The sequence below is a fragment of the Phoxinus phoxinus genome (assembly GCF_949152265.1).
Source record: "Phoxinus phoxinus genome assembly, chromosome: 4".
Classification (NCBI taxonomy): domain Eukaryota; kingdom Metazoa; phylum Chordata; class Actinopteri; order Cypriniformes; family Leuciscidae; genus Phoxinus; species Phoxinus phoxinus.
In genome coordinates this window covers 44,366,328-44,385,495 of record NC_136879.1, presented here as the reverse complement: position 1 = coordinate 44,385,495, position 19,168 = coordinate 44,366,328, and the positions used below count along the sequence as shown (strand labels likewise).

The following is a 19,168-nucleotide window of genomic DNA, read 5'->3' as shown; positions in this document are numbered from 1 at the left end:
TAAACACCTCTGATCTCTGAGTTTCTCTTTGTTCATAATGTTTTAGACTGTAATGATTGCACTCAGTGTCACTTACCCATCATTTCTGTCTCCAATGAATCTCTTCAGGTTAAACTCCTGCAGTGTCTCCTCTGAGGACAACAACACAAACACTAAAGCTGACCACTGAGACGAGGAGAGTTTCACAGCACGTAATCCTCCCATGCGGCTCATATGAGGTTTAGCTTCGTTCACTAGAGAAAGATCACCCAGTTCATTCAGACAGTGAAACAGATTGATGTATTTATCTGGAGAGGGATTCTCACTGATCTTCTCTTTAATATAGTCGACTGTTTTCTTATTGTTGTGAGAGCGGTTTGCTGTCTGTGTCTTTAGTTCTTGTAAGAGACTCTGACTAGACTTCACTGACAGACCCAGAAGGAAACGGAGGAAAAGGTCCAGATGCCCATTTCTACTGTGTAAAGCCTCATCCACAGCTCTCTGGTGGAGATCAGATAGTGACGCTGTGTCTCCATTAGTTGGTCTGGTAATCTGGTCAAACACATTGATGTTATTGTTGATAAAGGAGAGATGCACATATAGAGCTGCTAGATGTTCCTGAATGCTCAGATGAACAAAGCAGAAGACTTTCCCCTGACACAAGCCCAACTCCTCTCTGAAGATCTGAGTGCACAATCCTGAGTAAACTGATGCTTCTGCCTCATCAATGCCACACTCGCTCAGGTCTTCCTCATAGAAGATCAGGTTGCCTTTCACAAGCTGCCGATACGCCAGTTCCCCCAGTTTGACAATCATGTCTCCATCTTTCACTTTCTTCTCATAGTCCTTCTCATGTCTGATGTTAGTCTGAATGAGAAGGAAGTGTGTGTACATCTGAGTGAGAGTCTTGGGTATCTCTCCTCTCTCTGCTTCACTGCACATCTCCTCTAGAACAGTGGCTGAGATCCAGCAGAACACGGGGATGTGGCACATAATAAAGAGGCTCCTCGAGGACTTCAGGTGTGAGATGATCCTGTCGGCCAGATCCTGATCACTGATTCTCTTCCTGAAGTATTCCTGCTTCTGTGTGTCACTGAAGCCTCGTACCTCTGTCACTCGATGGACACACTCCGCGGGGACGAGATCCGCTGCTGCTGGTCTGGAGGTGATCCAGATGAGAGACGAGGGAAGCAGATTCCCCACAATGAGGTTCACCAGCAGCTCGTCCACTGAGGCGGATTCAGTCACATCACACAACCTCACATCGCTCTGGAAATCCAGACGCAGACGACACTCATCCAGACCATCAAAGATGAACAACACTTTATACTCATCACTGGATATGTCCATTTCTCTGCTTTCAGGGAAAAAGCGATGAAGAAGATCTGAAAGACTGAGTGTTTTGTCCTTCACCAAGTTGAGCTCTCTGAAAGCAAGTGGAAATATGAGCTGGACGTCCTGATTCTCTGTCCCTTCAGCCCAGTCCAGGATGAGCTTCTGCACAGAGACTGTTTTTCCAATGCCAGCGACTCCCTTTGTCAGCACAGTTCTGATGGGTTTGTCTTGTCCAGGTAAAGGTCTAAAGATGTCACTGCATTTGATCGGTGTGTCCTCAGTTTCTGCTCTCCTGGACTGTGTCTCAATCTGTCTCACCTCATGCTCATTATTGATCTCTCCACTTCCACTCTCTGTGATGTAGAGCTCTGTGTAGATCTCGTTCAGGAGTGTTGGGTTTCCCTGCTTTGATATTCCCTCACACACACACTCAAACTTCTGTCTCAGATTTGATCTCAATGTGTTGAGGACTTCAGCAGGTTTAGAGTCATGGCTGTAAGATTAAAATACCACATTATTACACAAGTCAGAGAAGTAAATAGCCATAAATAAATACAAATATTAGTTTGCTGTATTATGGGACACAGAACATCATTGGGTTTCTGAGATGTTTCCATCATTGATCGTGTGTTTGAGTGATGTGTGATTTTGCATTTTACCTGAAACCAGGACACATGCTTTCATTAAAGTCTTGAGGTTGAATCTCAGGCTTGAACACAGTTGTGTTTTTAACTGGTCTGGATGGAAGATTTGACCTTAAATCAGAATGAAGAGTGTAAAGAATCAGACACACTGATATTGATGTAATTGTGTAATTAACAGAGTAACAGACCAACAGCTTTTACAGTGTGTGAATGTATTAACAATACAATACATAGAGCTTTACACAAGAGCACAATGATGATCATTAATAGACTGCGACTTGCAGGATCATAACTCATTAAACTGCTGTATTTTAATAATAATTTCATAAAAATCAAATACTATAAGCATAACTTTTATAGAAATGATATACCTGAGATTAGGCCGTTTGTCTCCACTCATAAACTCTATTGGCGGATTCATAGAGCGGTTGCTCTTCATAGACACACAGCTGGACTCTGGGTTTGAGATTTTCTGCTGGACTGAACTGGTTTCAAAACTAAGTAAAATAAAAAGCATACAGACTTATAAATGTTGTGCACTTTTACTGGAACCTTCTGTCTTAGGAAACACCAGGAAGTGTTGTTACACTTTTGCTTTAGCGTCTGTAACTCAGTGTGTTTTGCACTGTGTCAAACTATTATTATAATTATTTTGAGAAATGAACTCACTGGTTTGCAAATGTTAAGCATGATTCAAAAAATTTACTAAAGCGACTGAGAAAACTGATAATATTAGGAATTATGAATTAAAAACAAACAAATTGAAAACAACTATGTAATTATAGAATGATTAAACTCAGGTGAACATCAGCCGCGATCACATGACTCTTCTCACCCGTGATCACATGACTCTTCTCAGCCGCGATCTCATGACTCTTCTCACCCGTGATCACATGACTCTTCTCAAAGGCCCAATGGAGGACGGAGACTGAACCGACTAAAGAGACCAATGTGTTGCTGATCTTTAAAGATAAAGCACCTTACTGTACTCTAGTGACGGTGCTCTTGCTGTGAAACATCACTGTTCTGACCAGACACTGAGAAGCTCTCAACAAATCTGGACCAGCGGTCAGAAAAATCTGCTCAATTTTACACCAACTCCATTATATAAAGGTGGAAAACATCTCAGCTTAAATTTACTTGATGTCATTGCTAGTATAAGACTGACTGACTTTGATACATTTTGCTTCTAATTCAACAATACTATAAGTATAACTTTTATAGAAATTATATACCTGAGATTAGGCCGTGTGTCTCCATTCTTAAACATTGGTGGCGGATTCATAGACTGGTTACTCTTCACAGACACACAGCTGGACTCTGGTCTTGATCTCTTCTGCTGGACTGAACTGGAACAGAGAACACATTCAGTTTAATACTTTACATTACTGTATTCATTCTTTATGAGAGGAAGATTAATATAAACATTAATTTTTCATCAAAAAGCACTTGGAAGAAACTTTACTTTTTATTTAATATTTCATGTTAGTTTAAAAACAAAAACAAGCAAAAATGGGCAAAATATATATATTTGTCTGTAAACTGTCTTTGATCTGTGTGTCTGTGGGGTGGGTAACTGTTTTTCTGAGATGTAACACAATATTTAACAGTGTGTGTAGAAAGTACCTGTGTCCTGGAGGAAGATCTCCATCTCTGGATGCTTGTGAATCAGCCATGATGAAGCTGCAGGAGAATCTGATGAGTTTGATCTCCTCCACTGACTCTGAGTGAACAAACATTCACACACTAAATTAAACTAAGTTAACTCAAGCTCATTACACAGCAACAAACAAGTCGGCCGTTTGATTTAGAAATTATGAAAAAAACGATCACCGCGAAAGGTAGATTGAAAATGTTCGGGTGAAAAAGGAAAACAAACCCCGACACTATCGACACACACCGATCCGATTAAAAACAACAACGTTTGTGTGTGAGGTGTATCCAAATCACACCTCACACACAAACGTTGTTGTTTTTAATCGGATGTTTACATATGCTGTTAAACTCCTGAAGAATCACAAACATCGTCATAAACAAAAGAAACCTTGAAGCGAAAGAAACCCTCTATTAAAGATTTCATCAAACAATCACGTAAAATGTCCTCCAGAGATTCATATTAATATGAGGAAGTCACACATGAACACTCACCTTGATCACTTTTACAAGATACAGGATCTCAAATCCTCCAGGTTTAACATCACAAAACTACACGCAAATTCCTTCTTAAACTTTGATACAATTGTTGATGCTGCTTTTCCGTGTCGTATTTGTATTTTTTTCTGCTCAAAACGGCGAGAGCAGAACTTACTTTCACTTTCCATTTGTGACGAGGCGTAAACAGAGACGCGCGTTCACGAGAGCACCACGGCGCATGCGTGTGAGAGCAGTTGTTGCTTTAGACATTAATGTTCTGTAAATAAAGTGGTAAATTATGTTTTTTTTTGCGTAAAGCACTCGCATCTTTTTTAGTTTGATTTTATCTGTGTTAATTTATAGTTTTTTTGTTATTTTTTATATTCTTTGGTTGATAAAATGTTATTTTTCTCTCTTTATTTTGTTAATTTATTCTTTCTTTCATTAGTTTTCTAGAGTTCCTGATAATAAATCATAAAGAGGACTTTGTTTGAGCACATCTGTATAATATGAAATAAGTTTGTCATCATCCAATCATGTTTATAATTACATTTAGTCATTTAGCAGATTTTTTCAAAGCGATCCACAAATGTGGAACAATGCAATGTGACATAAACCTGAAATAATCAGATAAATTAAAACCATACTGTAAAAACATTGTAATTTTTTTTTTTTTTTCTATGCACTGATAACTTTGTACTTTGGACCACTTTTAATTTAATTACTGAAATGGTCAAAACTCATCGAGAGGAAAGGACAGAAATTAATGCGACACATTAAATAATGAATAAATCCTGATGTTTTAAAGCGATCTCTTCGGTAATCTCACATCACACTCTTCTAGTCACGTTTAGCTCTGTTGTCACAGATGATGTTGTGAGTTTTATCGAATTTCTGAGATATTACAAAGTTGCTAAAATAATTCTGCAAAGCAAATAATTGAATAAAGCACACAATATTATGACTGGATAAGGGAATGTGTGTGAACAGGACAGATGCAGTGAGTTTATATCCACACAGATCATCACAGATCATAATTCTGATATTGAAAAGATGAAACCTTTCATAAGCGTGGCTTTTGGTGAGAGCAACACCACCATATGAGAACTTGAGTAAAAAGTAAACAGAAAATATAAATGAACTGTATTCATTAAATCATATTCACAGTATTTCAGCAAGTAGGCTATACTTGAGTAATGGTTATTATAGTTAACTAAGGGTTCATTTACACACGGATCAGGGAAAACTAATACAACGCTGCATTCTTCTTCCAGGCCAGTAGGTGGCGATGTCACTTTGTAAAGAAACACTGTTGACTTAACATGTAACACACATGACATCACCGTTACACAAATTCACATTTTTATAGTTTACACGCGAGTTTCTACAACTTTTTATAACAACAGTGTCCATTCACCCGAAGGCAAATGCCTCCTCTGCCTCTACACTGTCTTCCATTAGTGCAAAAACTGCAGTCAATGATGTAGCAAACTTCATATTGGGGGATTTTAACTCATAAACTGACAACAATATGTCCAACCAGGCGGGATAAGACATTAGATCTATGTTATGGGTCGGTAAAATACACCTATAAATCCTATATATATCCTATAAATAAACCTGAACCTGAAGGCGCCCTTTAAAACCTCCTGTCGCACTAGCAGTGATGTCACGGCTGTCGCCGCCCAATACGATGGGCTTTATGCACAGCTGCGCTACTTCCTGAACTTCAGGCATCTCCTTTGTTTCCTGTCTGCCATTATTGGACGAAATGATTAATCCAGGTGTGTCTGATTATTGTTATTGGTCACGCAATCCAATCCTCCGTACTGGTTACGTCATCACACACTACATCCCGTACGTATTAACCAATTTTTTTGGTGTTCTTACATGAGATAAAACATTACTTGATTACAATTTCATCCTCTTTTAACCCAAAAGCACTAAGAACATGTCAAATTTGCAAGACCTACAAACTTTTTACTTTATTAAATGTTTAGACTTATTCATTTAAGTAATGCCCTCCTTTTTTTTCTTCTTTTTCTTTTTTCTTTTTTTTCCCCCATTCTTGTTTACATCACTGTATACATCACTGTATTTTTGTTATTCTTAATAACGGTTTTGTTATTATTTGGTTGTTTCACACTGTAAAAATGAATGTTCAAATAAAGCATAAAAATAAAAAAAATACCCCTTATATTAGCGATTATAGAGTTAAAGGTAGGGTAGGTCAGAATTGTCTAAAAAAAACTTTTATTCAAATTTGTTTAAACTGTCTTTATATACCAATGCATAATTAAAATGTAAGTACTCTGATAAAAAGAGTATAAAAATCGAGTGACTCTAGACCGTTTAATCTTCATTAAACACAGCTCATTAATTCCATTCACTCCCACCTAAAAACGGGTGCGCGACTGCGCGCACGTGGGCAGAGCCAGTAATAACGGCGGTAGTCATGGCGACGGAGAGTGACAGTCGCGCAAGCCAATCCTGTGATTCGTCCCGAATGGAAATAATGAGCTGTGTTTAATGAAGATTAAACGGTCTAGAGTCACTCGATTTTTATACTCTTTTTATCAGAGTACTTACATTTTAATTATGCATTGATATATATAGAAAGTTTAATCAAATTTGGTAAAAAGTTTTTATATAAATCCTACCTACCCTACCTTTAAAACAGTAATATCATATACTAAACCTAAACCAATCTTGACCAACTATATATCATTTGAAAGATTACAATCTGTAGTTTTCATATTTGACTGATTTTCAAAATACATTACAGAGAAGCCGTAATTAATCAATTTGCAACAAGAATATGTTCATACTCCTCAGGCGTGTTTAGACCTTTATTTTGAAATAGTGATGAATATGAAAAATCATGAAAGAATGGTAGAAACCTCAGTTTGTTTTCATGCCAAGAGTTCAAAAGATAGCATCCATTCAATTATTTTAGAAAAAAAACGTGAAAATGTTTTGAATATAAAGAAAACAATAATAGATTCAGCATTAGTGATGTGTCCGCGAGCTATAATGCACATACGTGATCTTCTGTGTTTCTTAGAGGATGAATACATTTCAAAATCTGCCAAACTTCCAACACTACTTCTGAATAGGATGTCTACTTCATAAATTGTATGAAAATTGTAAAAAAAAAATGGTTCAGAATCAGATCTCTCAAACAACATATGGAATTGGAGTTAAAAAAATGTTGAACGTTGTACATTTCTTATAAACTCAAACTTCTATAACTTTTCTGTTTAACTTTCTTAATTTATTTCACTTCTACAAAAATCTGCCAAATGTCTTCTTTAAAACAAGACCAATCTTACATCTATATTTCAAGAATACTTTGGAATATAGATGTAAGATTGGTCTTGTTTTAAAGAAGACATTTGGCAGATTTTTGTAGAAGTGAAATAAAGTTTGGAATGTGCATTTTCATGTCTATAAAGAAAGGGGGCGCTTGATAAGATGTATTGGTCATTTGCAGTTCATATTCACAAACAAACTTAACGTTATTGCAAAGCATAAGAAATATGTCTTCCATCAGAAAATAAGAACTAATTCTATTTTTCAAATATTAATCTGATGAAGGGAACCCGAGTTCATTAATCAAAACCATCAGAAGAGCCGTGTATGAATGACACGAGAGAAGGTTTTTATTCCAAACAAAAGAAAAACAATGTTATTTACCGTCACCTACAGTACAAACGTGTACAAATACCAGAAAATAGAATCAAAGTGTGTGTAAAAAGTAATCCTGTAGAAACGGATGTTATGTACACGAGGCGACGCAAAAACCACTTATTGCACAAGAAAACAATAGCATCATATCTGTAATAATAATGATCAACTTAAAATACAATGGAGAAATAAGAAACTCTATAAGAAAACATTTAAATTATTTAAAGTTGACTGCCAGCATGTTTTTCCCCCTTTGAAATACAGCAGAAATCGTTAAAAAAATGAAATTTTCAAAAGCCAGAAATCCATAACATTTCCTTACATTGAACGTTCACCTGTAATTTTAATAGCAGACTGACAGTTTATCATAAATATGTAAAACACAAATGTCCAGTTTTTCCCTTTAGACTAGTTTAATGTTGAAGCAGAAGGTGAAGGATCTCTGGCTCTCTCGTGTTTCGGGTTAAAGAGAACTGCATTTCTCAAACGTCAGACTCATTTTACAGTCAAACATCAGTGCAATCTCCCCACAACGGACGCATTTCATCGAAAATCAACACAAAAGTTGAAGTTTTGCATGAAGATGTTTTTAGGGCCATTAACATTTTTGCACTATGACATTAATTTTATGACAATGAAACATTTAGACCCATATTAGGAAAGTTTCCGCCACAGAATGAAAAATAAAAAAGGTCATTGCGACTTTTTATCTGACAATTCTGACTTTTTATCTCAAAATTGCGTGATAAATGCACAAATGCGTGTTATAAAGTCAGAATTGTGTTATGAAGTCAGAATTGCAAGATATAAATATGAAATTCAGAGAGAAAAAAAATCGATTTCAAGTTTATTTTTATAACACGCAATTGCCACTTTATAACCTGCAATTCTGACTTTATAACCTGCAATTCTGACTTTATAACCTGCAATTCTGACTTTATAATCTGCAATTCTGACTTTATAATCTGCAATTCTGACTTTATAACCTGCAATTCTGACTTTAAAACCTGCAATTCTGACTTTATAACTCACAATTCTGACTTTATAACCTGCAATTCTGACTTTATAACCTGCAATTCTGACTTTATAACTCACAATTCTGACTTTATAACCTGCAATTCTGACTTTATAACAGGCAATTGTAAGTTTATATCACGCAATTCTGATACACACACAAGGGTTTATTATTGTTACTAATTCTATAATAATAATAATAAAAAATGACAAAATTGATGTCAGGACAGGATAATTGGTCCTAAAAACAGGCTTTATCCCAGACAGAAACCTGGTGTCGGCCCAGATCCGGTGTGTATGTGTGGAATCCACAAGTGGGCCGACACTATGTTGCTGTCTGGGATTTCTCTAATGCAAAATATCATGTATTTTATTCTTTTGATTTTAGGGTGAAATATGGAGGAGTTTTTGTGAAATTCACACCCCGTTGCAGGTTAATATCGGCAACCCGTGAGAGAGAAGGTAGCACAAGCAAACTCACATTTTTCATAAAACAGACATCATCACCCTCTTCATTTTCCGTTCCTTTGCAGATTTTGGCAAATGCACGTACAGTCACACCTGTGCAAACACACATTTACACACCGCGGACAGATATTCCCATATATCCATGTAGCTTCAGAACTGTACACAGACAGGCTGAATGTTTTTATACATACATCTGGTTTACAGTCCCTCAGGAAGGCAACGCAAACATTTGTAAGGCAAGATCCATTAGACGCACACATTCTGCCATCCTGAGAAAGAAAAGTGTGAGGGCCGCGTAGCCCTTTAAAACACACGAGTGTATGTACAGAGAGTTTCAGAAGGCCGATCCCAGCAGATCCGTGTGTTTCAGTCCCGTCGCTCTCCGTTCGCCTCACATTTCAGAGGATTTGGGATTTCAGGAATGGAGAAATCTGACGCCTGAGAGACGAAATCAGTTTAAAGCAAAAGATTAATTTCCGTGTGGCTTAGTTTTCCTTCAGCTTCTCCTGGTACGTGTAAACAGTGGGAAAACTGGCTGACTTTTCTGTCTTTTTAGAGCTAATTTGTCTCGTATTTGATGAAGTTTGCATTAGTGATTCTGTTATTTCCTGTTTGTTACTGTGAAGCTGCTTTGAAACAATAAGTTCTAAAAATGTAACATTGTAACACTGTAACTGTTCTCTTTAGCACTCTCACTCTCAGCTGACACAACGTTTCGCTTCGGTTCAGACACGGTTTTGAGCATCTAAGTATTCAACATTGAAACACTGTAACTGTTCTCTTCAGAACTCCCAGCTGACGCAACGTTTTACTTCGGTTTGGACACGGTTTTGAGCATTTAAGTATTCAATCAATCAAAATAAGTTTGGGGCCACTGAGAACTTAATTTTTTTAGGCAAATTCGCACTGTTTTTCTGTCCAAACGTTCGAAGCTCCGCTGACCGCGCAGCGTCATCCGTCACGTGACGACGAACCTTTCCTCGTAACTGTCAGCGAGACGTGACTCCGTGGATGACCTTTGACCTGTGATGTCACTGGTGGTGTTTGTCGCAGTCGTCGTCCAGGCATCCGTTCATGCGATGCGATTCGTCCCCGAAGGCGCCCTGCGACTGCAGAAGCTCGAACTCCTCGTCCAGAAAGTCCAGCGAGTTGTTGCTCGGCAGCCCGCGGATGGTGAACTTGTTGGAGACTTTGGCCCACTGCTCACGGTTGGCGGCCACACGCTCGTAAAGCTCGGCCGAGCGCGGGAACAGTTCCTGCAGGAGCCTGGGACAAATCATCCGAGATGTTAGCTTCTCATGTACTTCTTTTTTTTTCATTTCAGAGGAAAAATACATACACTGTAAAAAATTATCGTGATTCTAACGGTAAAAATTCTACAGTGAAAAACTGTTAATTGGTCAACAGAGAGTTTCCGTACTATATACGGTGAATAACTGCGACAGATCTAACCGTACACATCTAATGTAATTTTACAGTAAAATACTGTTTAAATGAAAATACCAGTTTTTGGAAGTGAAAAAGAACACGACATTGCATAATTTACAGTGAAAAAAACGTAAATTGACATTCCCACAATTCAAAGTTGTGATTTTGACAGCAACTATGTACAAGAATGAGAGGAGCTACTTGTAGTTCTTAAAAACATTACCTTACATATCATTTATGTTTTAAGAAAAGTCTGGGCAAATTGGTTTTATATAATCAGTCCATTTTGTCCATATTGATCAGAAATCTTCTATCTGGGTTCTTAAGGAAAAGGAAAGCTTTTCCATCATTTATATATTGTGTAATATGTCAATCCATTTATGACCTGTAGGTGGCTCTGGTTTTAGCCATTTCCTTGTCATTACTTTTTTACTGGCTGCCAGAAGAATTGAACTTCTGATGCTTTAGAATATAAACACTTCATGAACACTTTAGAATACTCTCTTTAACCCTCTAGTACTCTTTTTTTTTTTTTTTTTTTTTTTGTACGAAACTTGGTAAAGGTTTTGGCACATGCTGTGTCACAAAAAAACAAGTGTCCTCACGGTCAAAAATGATAAATGAATGAGACGAATTTCATCTAGTGGAAGCGTTTGGTACTGCAGCCGAACAACATCTTGCTGAAAGCAAATTTTTTGAGATATCAAGCTCAAATTTGGAACACAACATGTTTAGATTTATGGCCAGTGTTGGGGTAGTTACTCAAAAAAAGTAACTAGTTACTAGTTACTAGTTACTTCTGTAAATTGTAATGAGATTACTTTACTAGTTACTGCATTTGAAAAGTAACTTCACTACTTATTACTTTACTTTCCCGTTTCTTAGATACATGGACAAACATCATAGCCCTATCATCATTTAGCCTGCATGTCCGCATAGTGTTTATAAATGTAGCCGATAAAAATGGCATGTAAAACCATATAAAATAACTATCCCTGTCTGCACAAAGAAATATGCCTCACTGTAAAATCTACAAACAACAGGATTATGTCCGTGGTGGTAGACACATGATCAGGGCTGGACAGAGATAAATATTGTATTTTATTTTGACGGAAACTGCAAAACTGAAACTTTCTTCTCCATCTGTATTTTGACCATAGACCGTATATAAGAGATTTTGACAGATACACTGACACTGCACGCTCGCTCAAAGCCCAAAGGGGGAGGCGTTTAAAGATGTGATTGGGCCAGTCCAGTGTCAATCAAGAAAATAACCAATGGGCCAATCTACGTGTTTCATGGGCCGGTCTGTCAGAAAAAAAACTAATGCTGACTTTTTTTAACCAATGCATTACACCGGCACTTACCCAGCGCCGCCAATTAAGCAAAACAAAACGAATGGGCCGCCGATGTACGAGTTTTATGAGCCGTTAAGACAAACGAACAAAAAAGTTTTAGATGCATCGGATCGGCCCAAAAAGCCGTGAATCTCCCGGTAGTCCCGATGTCCAGTACTTGCCTGCCAGGGCATAGAGTGAATTTCTGGCAAATATTTTTGTCCTTTCGAGCAACAAACTGAAAGTAATGTGAATATCGCCACTGGCCGAAACTCGCGTCTCCGTCTCCATCTCCATTCCTCTCTGTCCTTCGCACCAGCAGCTACGTCACTCAAATCGATCTCTATGGCAACGGTGCCCAGGCAAGCACACACACACAGGCATGCACGCACCACTTCGACAGATCAGAGCTTTACACACATGAAAACACGGCTTGGGTAACGCAGGAAAGCGCGTTCCTATAGTCTAGTAAAGTAGTATAGTTACTGATATTTTTAGTGTAATGCGTTACTTTACTTCGTTACCCAAAAAAGTAATATCGTTACTGTAATCCGTTATTTTGTAACTCGTTACCCCCAACACTGTTTATGGCTTTGATTTTCTTGCAGTTTTAGAGTAAAATGTGATTTTGAAAATATATGTCATATAAAAATTGAAAATAGTATTTTTATGCATTTTTCATAACAATACACGTTAAATTCTGTTACTTTTTAAAACTTTTTTCACTTCAGCAATAATCTGCCAAGTGCCGTCTTTGAAAAGAGATCAAACTTCAGCTCTACAGAATTCAAGATTTACCACAGATTAAGTTGGAAATTATATGTTCAGGTCTATGCTCAAAAAGTGAACAAATGGATTATAAATACAGCGCTCGAAGAGCACCAGAGAAGACACTTAGCAGATTATTGCGCTTAGGACCATTTTTTATTTTATACAAAATTATTTGCCTCTAAAATTGCTAGAAAATCAAAGCCATATATCTAAACAAGTTGTGTTCCAAATTTGAGCCGTTAAAAGGCTTTAAAGTAAAAAAAAAAGTAAAATACCCAGACTGAAATTTTTCATATATATGTGATATATATGAGATATGAAAAATTTCAGTCTGGATTCAGGCCCCAACATAGCAGAGAAAATGGGCTTGTTAAAATTACAAGTGACTAACCAAGGCTGTTTCTCAAAACTAGTTTTACTTGATCTTAGTGATGCGTTCGACACTACAGACCATAAAATACTCTTAGATTGACATGTGTGAGATTGACATTACACTGGTGCTCAGGGACAGGCATTACGGTGGTTTAGATCGTACCTATCAGACCGTTTCCATTTTGTCCTTTTAAACGGGGAAAAATATAAGATAATGTCAGTAAATTATGGAGTGCAGCAAGGCTCTGTATTAGGCCCTCTGCTATTTTCAATATATATGCTAGGTAATTTTATAAGACAAAATATAATTAGTTATAGAAGGATGTAAACAGTGGCAGGTAACGGTGAAGTGAATAAGCATCGACACTGACTTGTATATAGGCATGGCGATGTGCTCCATGAAGCTGATCTGGAGTTCTGGGATGTAGGCTTTCTCTCGGTCCATCATCTCACTGGGTCTGTTCCCCATCGCCTTCTCCTACAAACACACAATCATTTAACCCTAGAAAACACACAACTGCTTTCAATCTGTGTGCTCTTGCATCATTTAACCCTATAAATCAATGTTTGATACGCCTCTAAATGATCAACATGATCTGATAAACCTGTCGTACACAATCTCCTCCTTCTGTGTTTTTATCAAGTACATTTTTTTTATATAACTGTACAAACGTCCTCCTTCATCTTGAGATTCACGTGTCTTTATATAAATCTGCACTGATTTTATCATGAAAATTTAAGAATAACTGATATTGTTATTAATATTTGAACTGGACTGAAGAGATTCACTTGATTTACCATTATCATTTATTAGAAAAATCTTAAATATGGTCATCAGGCTTTTGAGGAAGGTTTATTCATTCATCTGTCAATCATCATTGTATTGCATTGCATTTTATGTTCTACACTACAGAGCTTTGATAATAAAACTGAGCATTTAAATATCATCTTACTAAGACATATTATTGGCAGATATTGATATGTTTATGCATCTATGTCAGTATCTGCTGTACGGATATAAATATCTCTTTGATTTACATTAAAAGCATCAGAATTTCATATTAATATCAGTATCTGCAGAAAATTTCATATTTTTGCTCAGTTTGAGTCTCTGAATTACATTTTCCTCCATATTCTCATTCATAAAAACCTGATGGATCATATTTAAACATAAAATCACATACGCTAACTTTTTTAGATTTCTTTTTATATTTTATCTATAAATAAATTTCGTTTAAATACATTTTCATATGTCAAGCTTTACAGAGTTAAACCTGGAAATTAAGTCTAAAGTAATTAAAAAAAATGCTATGATGTAAAACGAATAATATTTTTTTTGAGATTTCGCTTTCAAATCTATAAGTGATTAATGAAACCTGGACAGCATTTTAAAATTTATTCAGTGAATCAAGTTGATATTGCAACTCTGTTTAAACATCTTTTCAACATCTTATTGAAATTTCAACAGTGATTTGTAAGTATTTTGTTAACCTTTGTAGCATTACATGTTGTTTAAATGTTTCTTTTCAATGTTGAAGTAACAACTGACATTATTTTGGTTGGTCACATGACCGCTGTGATTGTAAATAAATGACAAGTGATTTGGTCATGTGATCGTTGGTCATGTGATCATTCTCAATCAGGAAAACATAAGCTAAAGTTTAACTCACCAAATCACCCTGAGAGAAAAACTCCTTATAGATCAACTCCTGTAACACAACAACAGAAGAGTGAGAAACACTGAGTGCTGTGTGTGTGTGTGTGTGTGTGTGTGTGTGTGTGTGTGTGTGTGTGTGTGTGTGTGTGTGAGTGAGTGAGTGAGTGAGTGAGTGAGTGAGTGAGTGAGTGAGTGTGTCAGTGAGTGAGTGAGTGTGTCAGTGAGTGTGTGAGTGAGTGAGTGAGTCAGTGAGTGTGTGAGTGAGTGAGTGAGTGAGTGAATGAGTGAGTCAGTGAGTGAGTGAGTGAGTGAGTGAGTGAGTGAGTCAGTGAGTGAGTGAGTGAGTCAGTGAGTGTGTGAGTGAGTGAGTGAGTGAGTGAGTGAGTGAGTGAGTGTGTGAGTCAGTGAGTGAGTCAGTGAGTGTGTGAGTGAGTGTGTGAGTGAGTGAGTGAGTCAGTGAGTGAGTGAGTGAGTGAGTGAGTGAGTCAGTGAGTGAGTGAGTGAGTGAGTGAGTGAGTCAGTGAGTGAGTGAGTGAGTCAGTGAGTGAGTGAGTCAGTGAGTGTGTGAGTCAGTGAGTGAGTGAGTCAGTGAGTGAGTGAGTGAGTGAGTGAGTGAGTCAGTGAGTGAGTGAGTCAGTGAGTGAGTGAGTCAGTGAGTGTGTGAGTGAGTGTGTGAGTGAGTGAGTGAGTGAGTGAGTGTGTGAGTGAGTGAGTGAGTGAGTCAGTGAGTGAGTGAGTGAGTGAGTGAGTCAGTGAGTGAGTGAGTGAGTCAGTGAGTGAGTGAGTCAGTGAGTGAGTGAGTGAGTCAGTGAGTGAGTGAGTGAGTCAGTGAGTGAGTGAGTCAGTGAGTGAGTGAGTCAGTGAGTGAGTGAGTCAGTGAGTGAGTGAGTCAGTGAGTGAGTGAGTGAGTGAGTGAGTGAGTGAGTGAGTCAGTGAGTGAGTGAGTCAGTGAGTGAGTGAGTGAGTCAGTGAGTGAGTGAGTCAGTGAGTGTGTGAGTGAGTGTGTGAGTGAGTGAGTGAGTCAGTGAGTGAGTGAGTGAGTGAGTGAGTCAGTGAGTGAGTGAGTGAGTGAGTGAGTGAGTGAGTCAGTGAGTGAGTGAGTGAGTCAGTGAGTGTGTGAGTGAGTGAGTGAGTGAGTGTGTCAGTGAGTGAGTGAGTGAGTGAGTGAGTGAGTGAGTCAGTGAGTGAGTGAGTGAGTCAGTGAGTGTGTGAGTGAGTGAGTGAGTGAGTGTGTCAGTGAGTGAGTGAGTGAGTCTGTGAGTGAGTGAGTGAGTGAGTGAGTGTGTCAGTGAGTGAGTGAGTGAGTCTGTGAGTGAGTGAGTGAGTGAGTGAGTGTGTCAGTGAGTGAGTGAGTGAGTGAGTGAGTGAGTGTGTCAGTGAGTGAGTGAGTGAGTGAGTGAGTGAGTGTGTCAGTGAGTGAGTGAGTGAGTGAGTGAGTGAGTGAGTGAGTCAGTGTGTCAGTGAGTGAGTGTGTCAGTGAGTGAGTGAGTGAGTCTGTGAGTGAGTGAGTGAGTGAGTGAGTGAGTGAGTGAGTGTGTCAGTGAGTGTGTCAGTGAGTGTGTGAGTGAGTGAGTGAGTGAGTCAGTGAGTGTGTCAGTGAGTGTGTCAGTGAGTGTGTCAGTGAGTGAGTGAGTGAGTGAGTGAGTGAGTGTGTCAGTGAGTGAGTGAGTGAGTGAGTGTGTGAGTGAGTGAGTGTGTGTGTCAGTGAGTGAGTGTGTGAGTGAGAGAGAGAGTGAGTGAGTGAGTGAGTGAGTGAGTGAGTGAGTGAGTGAGTGAGTGAGTGAGTGAGTGAGTGAGTGAGTGAGTGAGTGAGTGAGTGAGTGAGTTAGAGTGTGTGTGTGTGTGTGTGTTACCGCAATCTTCCTGGTGGTCTTCCAGCCCTTGGTCTGGTCTGAGAGGTCACAGGAGGTCATCAGCAGACACAGCAACAGACTGCGATGCGCTTGATTCCTCTTGTTATAACCAACTATACACACACACACACACACACACACACACACACACACACACACACACACACACACACAGCTTATTTTGCAGTACTAATATTATATAACTTTGTCTCCTTGCACTAGCTTCCGGTCCACAATACGATTGATTTTAAACTTCTGTTATTGGTGTACAAATCATTGCATGGACTCTTCTCAGATCTCTAAACTCAATATCATACATGACAAAGTTTGAGATCAGCGACTCAGAAGATACTCAAAATACCCAGAACACATCGACGTCAAAAAGGAGATCGCGCTTTTGCTGTAGCAGCGCCTAAACTTTTGGAATAGATAAACAAATCTGTTTTCAATAGCTTTTAATCGGTGGCCATTTTCTTATATGTGTCGTCTATGTAATGCTCTTTTCTCTTTTTTTAGTTTGTTCTGAGTGACACTGTAAAGCACATTGGTTAACTTGTGTTGTTTTAATTGTGCTATATAAAGTTGCTATTGCTATAGTTTATTTACATTATTGTTTTATTTTATAACATGAACTTTAACTTTTATTACTTAATATAAACTTTATTTTTTTATTTTAAGTAATTATTTTATTACTTAAAAGTTTTTTCAACTTTTATTTTTGGAATGTATTCAATTATTAATTTAATTTAATATGAAATGTACTTGTTTATTTGCATTATTGTTTTATTTTACAACATTAACTTTAACTTGTATTATTCTTTTTAAAAATAAATATATTTTATTTTATTTATTTATTCATAAATTATATATTTTCAACTTTATTTTTTTTTATAACATTAAATGACTTGTAAATTTTTTTTTTATTATTAATTAACGTATTTGATACTCTTACTGTAAATGCTTTGACAATACAGATGGAATGTGTCATATCAATTAAAGGTGCAGTGTGTAAGTTTTAGCGGCATCTAGTGGTGAGGTCACGGACCAACATAAGTTACGGTGGCCAACAGGAAGTGATGTCGTCGTCTGAGACAGCAGAGAGTAGTAAAGCAATGAGGTTTATTTACAAAGATAAATTAAGAAATTAGGTTTTTCTTAATTATTCAGTAAAACCATATGCAAATTACCAAATGTACTTGTTCATCATTGTGTCAGTGTTATCCGCTGGCTTTAGCGCATCGTTGCACGAAGAACAACATAGTGACGAAACGCGAAACCGTAGAAACATGTCGATGTAAGGGGACCCGCGGTGTGTGTAGAGAGAAATGCCTCATTCTAAAGTAATAAAAACATAACGGTTCATAGTGTATGGTCCTTATACACAACTGAAAACATAGTTATGTATATGATGTTGCATTTCTGTCAACAGATCCTCCTAAATATTACACACTGCACCTTTAATTGATATTCCATCAGTTAAATGGAACACACACACACACACACACACACATCTCACCGTCGGCCATCTTCTGCAGGTCCTTGAAGATCCTCAGGTGATGAGCCAGATCTGTGGCCAGGATTATATCTCTGATCAGATCCAGCATCCGCTGATAATCCTGGAACACCGAGAGCAAAGCATCATGGGGCAGTAAAAATTAACTATGAGAAAACTTACAAATTTAGGAATTTTATTGAATTACATACTAAAGTGAAATACTGCATGATAATGACGCAATCTGTAAAAGATTTTGAAAGTATATTGCGTAGTTGTTGTATTTGTGATAACGCAGTGAACATCATTTTTGTCCAGGCTCTCATACAAAGAAATGATGAACACATGCAAAACAAGAGAACCAATGAAATATTAATAACTGATTATGTTGCAGTCAATGTACGCTTGTTGTTTTTGTTCAATGCATTTATTTTCCATAGTAGAATAAAACCTGCAGCTGTGATGAGAACGGACCACAAAATTAACTATTTTTAATTTCTTAACCAGAAAAACCAAAACAAGATGCAGAAGGTTCACCTTTCTAGAGAACTTCTCAAAGATGTTGCAGCCGTGTGTGTTGAGGATCGCGATGGCCTGAGCAAAGTGATGTCTCTGAAACACACACACACACACACACACACACACACTGAATCACTGAGTGTGTTTGAGTCAGTTGAGCAGCAGAGGGCAGCAGAGAATCACGAGTGTGATAAAACAGATCCAAACTGTTCTGTGATCTGTCAGACACACACACACACACGCGCACACACACGCGCACACACACACGCGCACACACACGCGCGCACACAAACTCACACACACACACACACACACACACACACACACACACACACACACACACACACACACACACACACACACACACACAAGCTACAGCTTCTGTGTGGCTTTCAAGGATTAGTTCACTTCAGAATTAAAATCTCCTGATAGTTTACTCTCCCCCTTTAGTATACTTTATGTATAGTTTACTTTAGTAT

The 19,168-nt window shown here is 37.8% G+C and overlaps 2 protein-coding genes across 9 annotated transcripts in view; both read right to left on the bottom strand.

Annotated features, from left to right (window-relative positions):
- Positions 1-4,297, bottom strand: part of LOC306997716 (NLR family CARD domain-containing protein 3-like) — a 73,956-nt gene extending 69,659 nt beyond the window's left edge. For 2 of the 3 annotated variants that reach the window (XM_079611118.1, XM_079611119.1), the window contains exons 1-6: positions 4,107-4,297; positions 3,585-3,681; positions 3,194-3,307; positions 2,330-2,455; positions 1,974-2,069; positions 77-1,807 (exon numbers count right to left, since the gene is read on the bottom strand). In XM_079611118.1, the coding sequence (XP_079467244.1) occupies positions 77-1,807; positions 1,974-2,069; positions 2,330-2,455; positions 3,194-3,307; positions 3,585-3,634 (2,117 nt within the window). In that variant the 5' untranslated portion in view covers positions 3,635-3,681; positions 4,107-4,297. The remainder of the gene's footprint in view (positions 1-76; positions 1,808-1,973; positions 2,070-2,329; positions 2,456-3,193; positions 3,308-3,584; positions 3,682-4,106) is intronic. The other variant, XM_079611120.1, reaches the window with a different exon arrangement.
- Positions 4,298-6,926: 2,629 nt separating this feature from the next.
- The window catches only part of pde2a (phosphodiesterase 2A), a 143,704-nt gene continuing 131,462 nt past the window's right edge, over positions 6,927-19,168 (bottom strand). For all 6 annotated transcript variants that reach the window (XM_079611126.1, XM_079611128.1, XM_079611130.1 and 3 more), the window contains 6 exons: positions 18,708-18,782; positions 18,195-18,294; positions 16,679-16,791; positions 14,839-14,877; positions 13,540-13,646; positions 6,927-10,526 (listed from right to left, as the gene is read on the bottom strand). In XM_079611126.1, the coding sequence (XP_079467252.1) occupies positions 10,292-10,526; positions 13,540-13,646; positions 14,839-14,877; positions 16,679-16,791; positions 18,195-18,294; positions 18,708-18,782 (669 nt within the window). In that variant the 3' untranslated portion in view covers positions 6,927-10,291. The remainder of the gene's footprint in view (positions 10,527-13,539; positions 13,647-14,838; positions 14,878-16,678; positions 16,792-18,194; positions 18,295-18,707; positions 18,783-19,168) is intronic.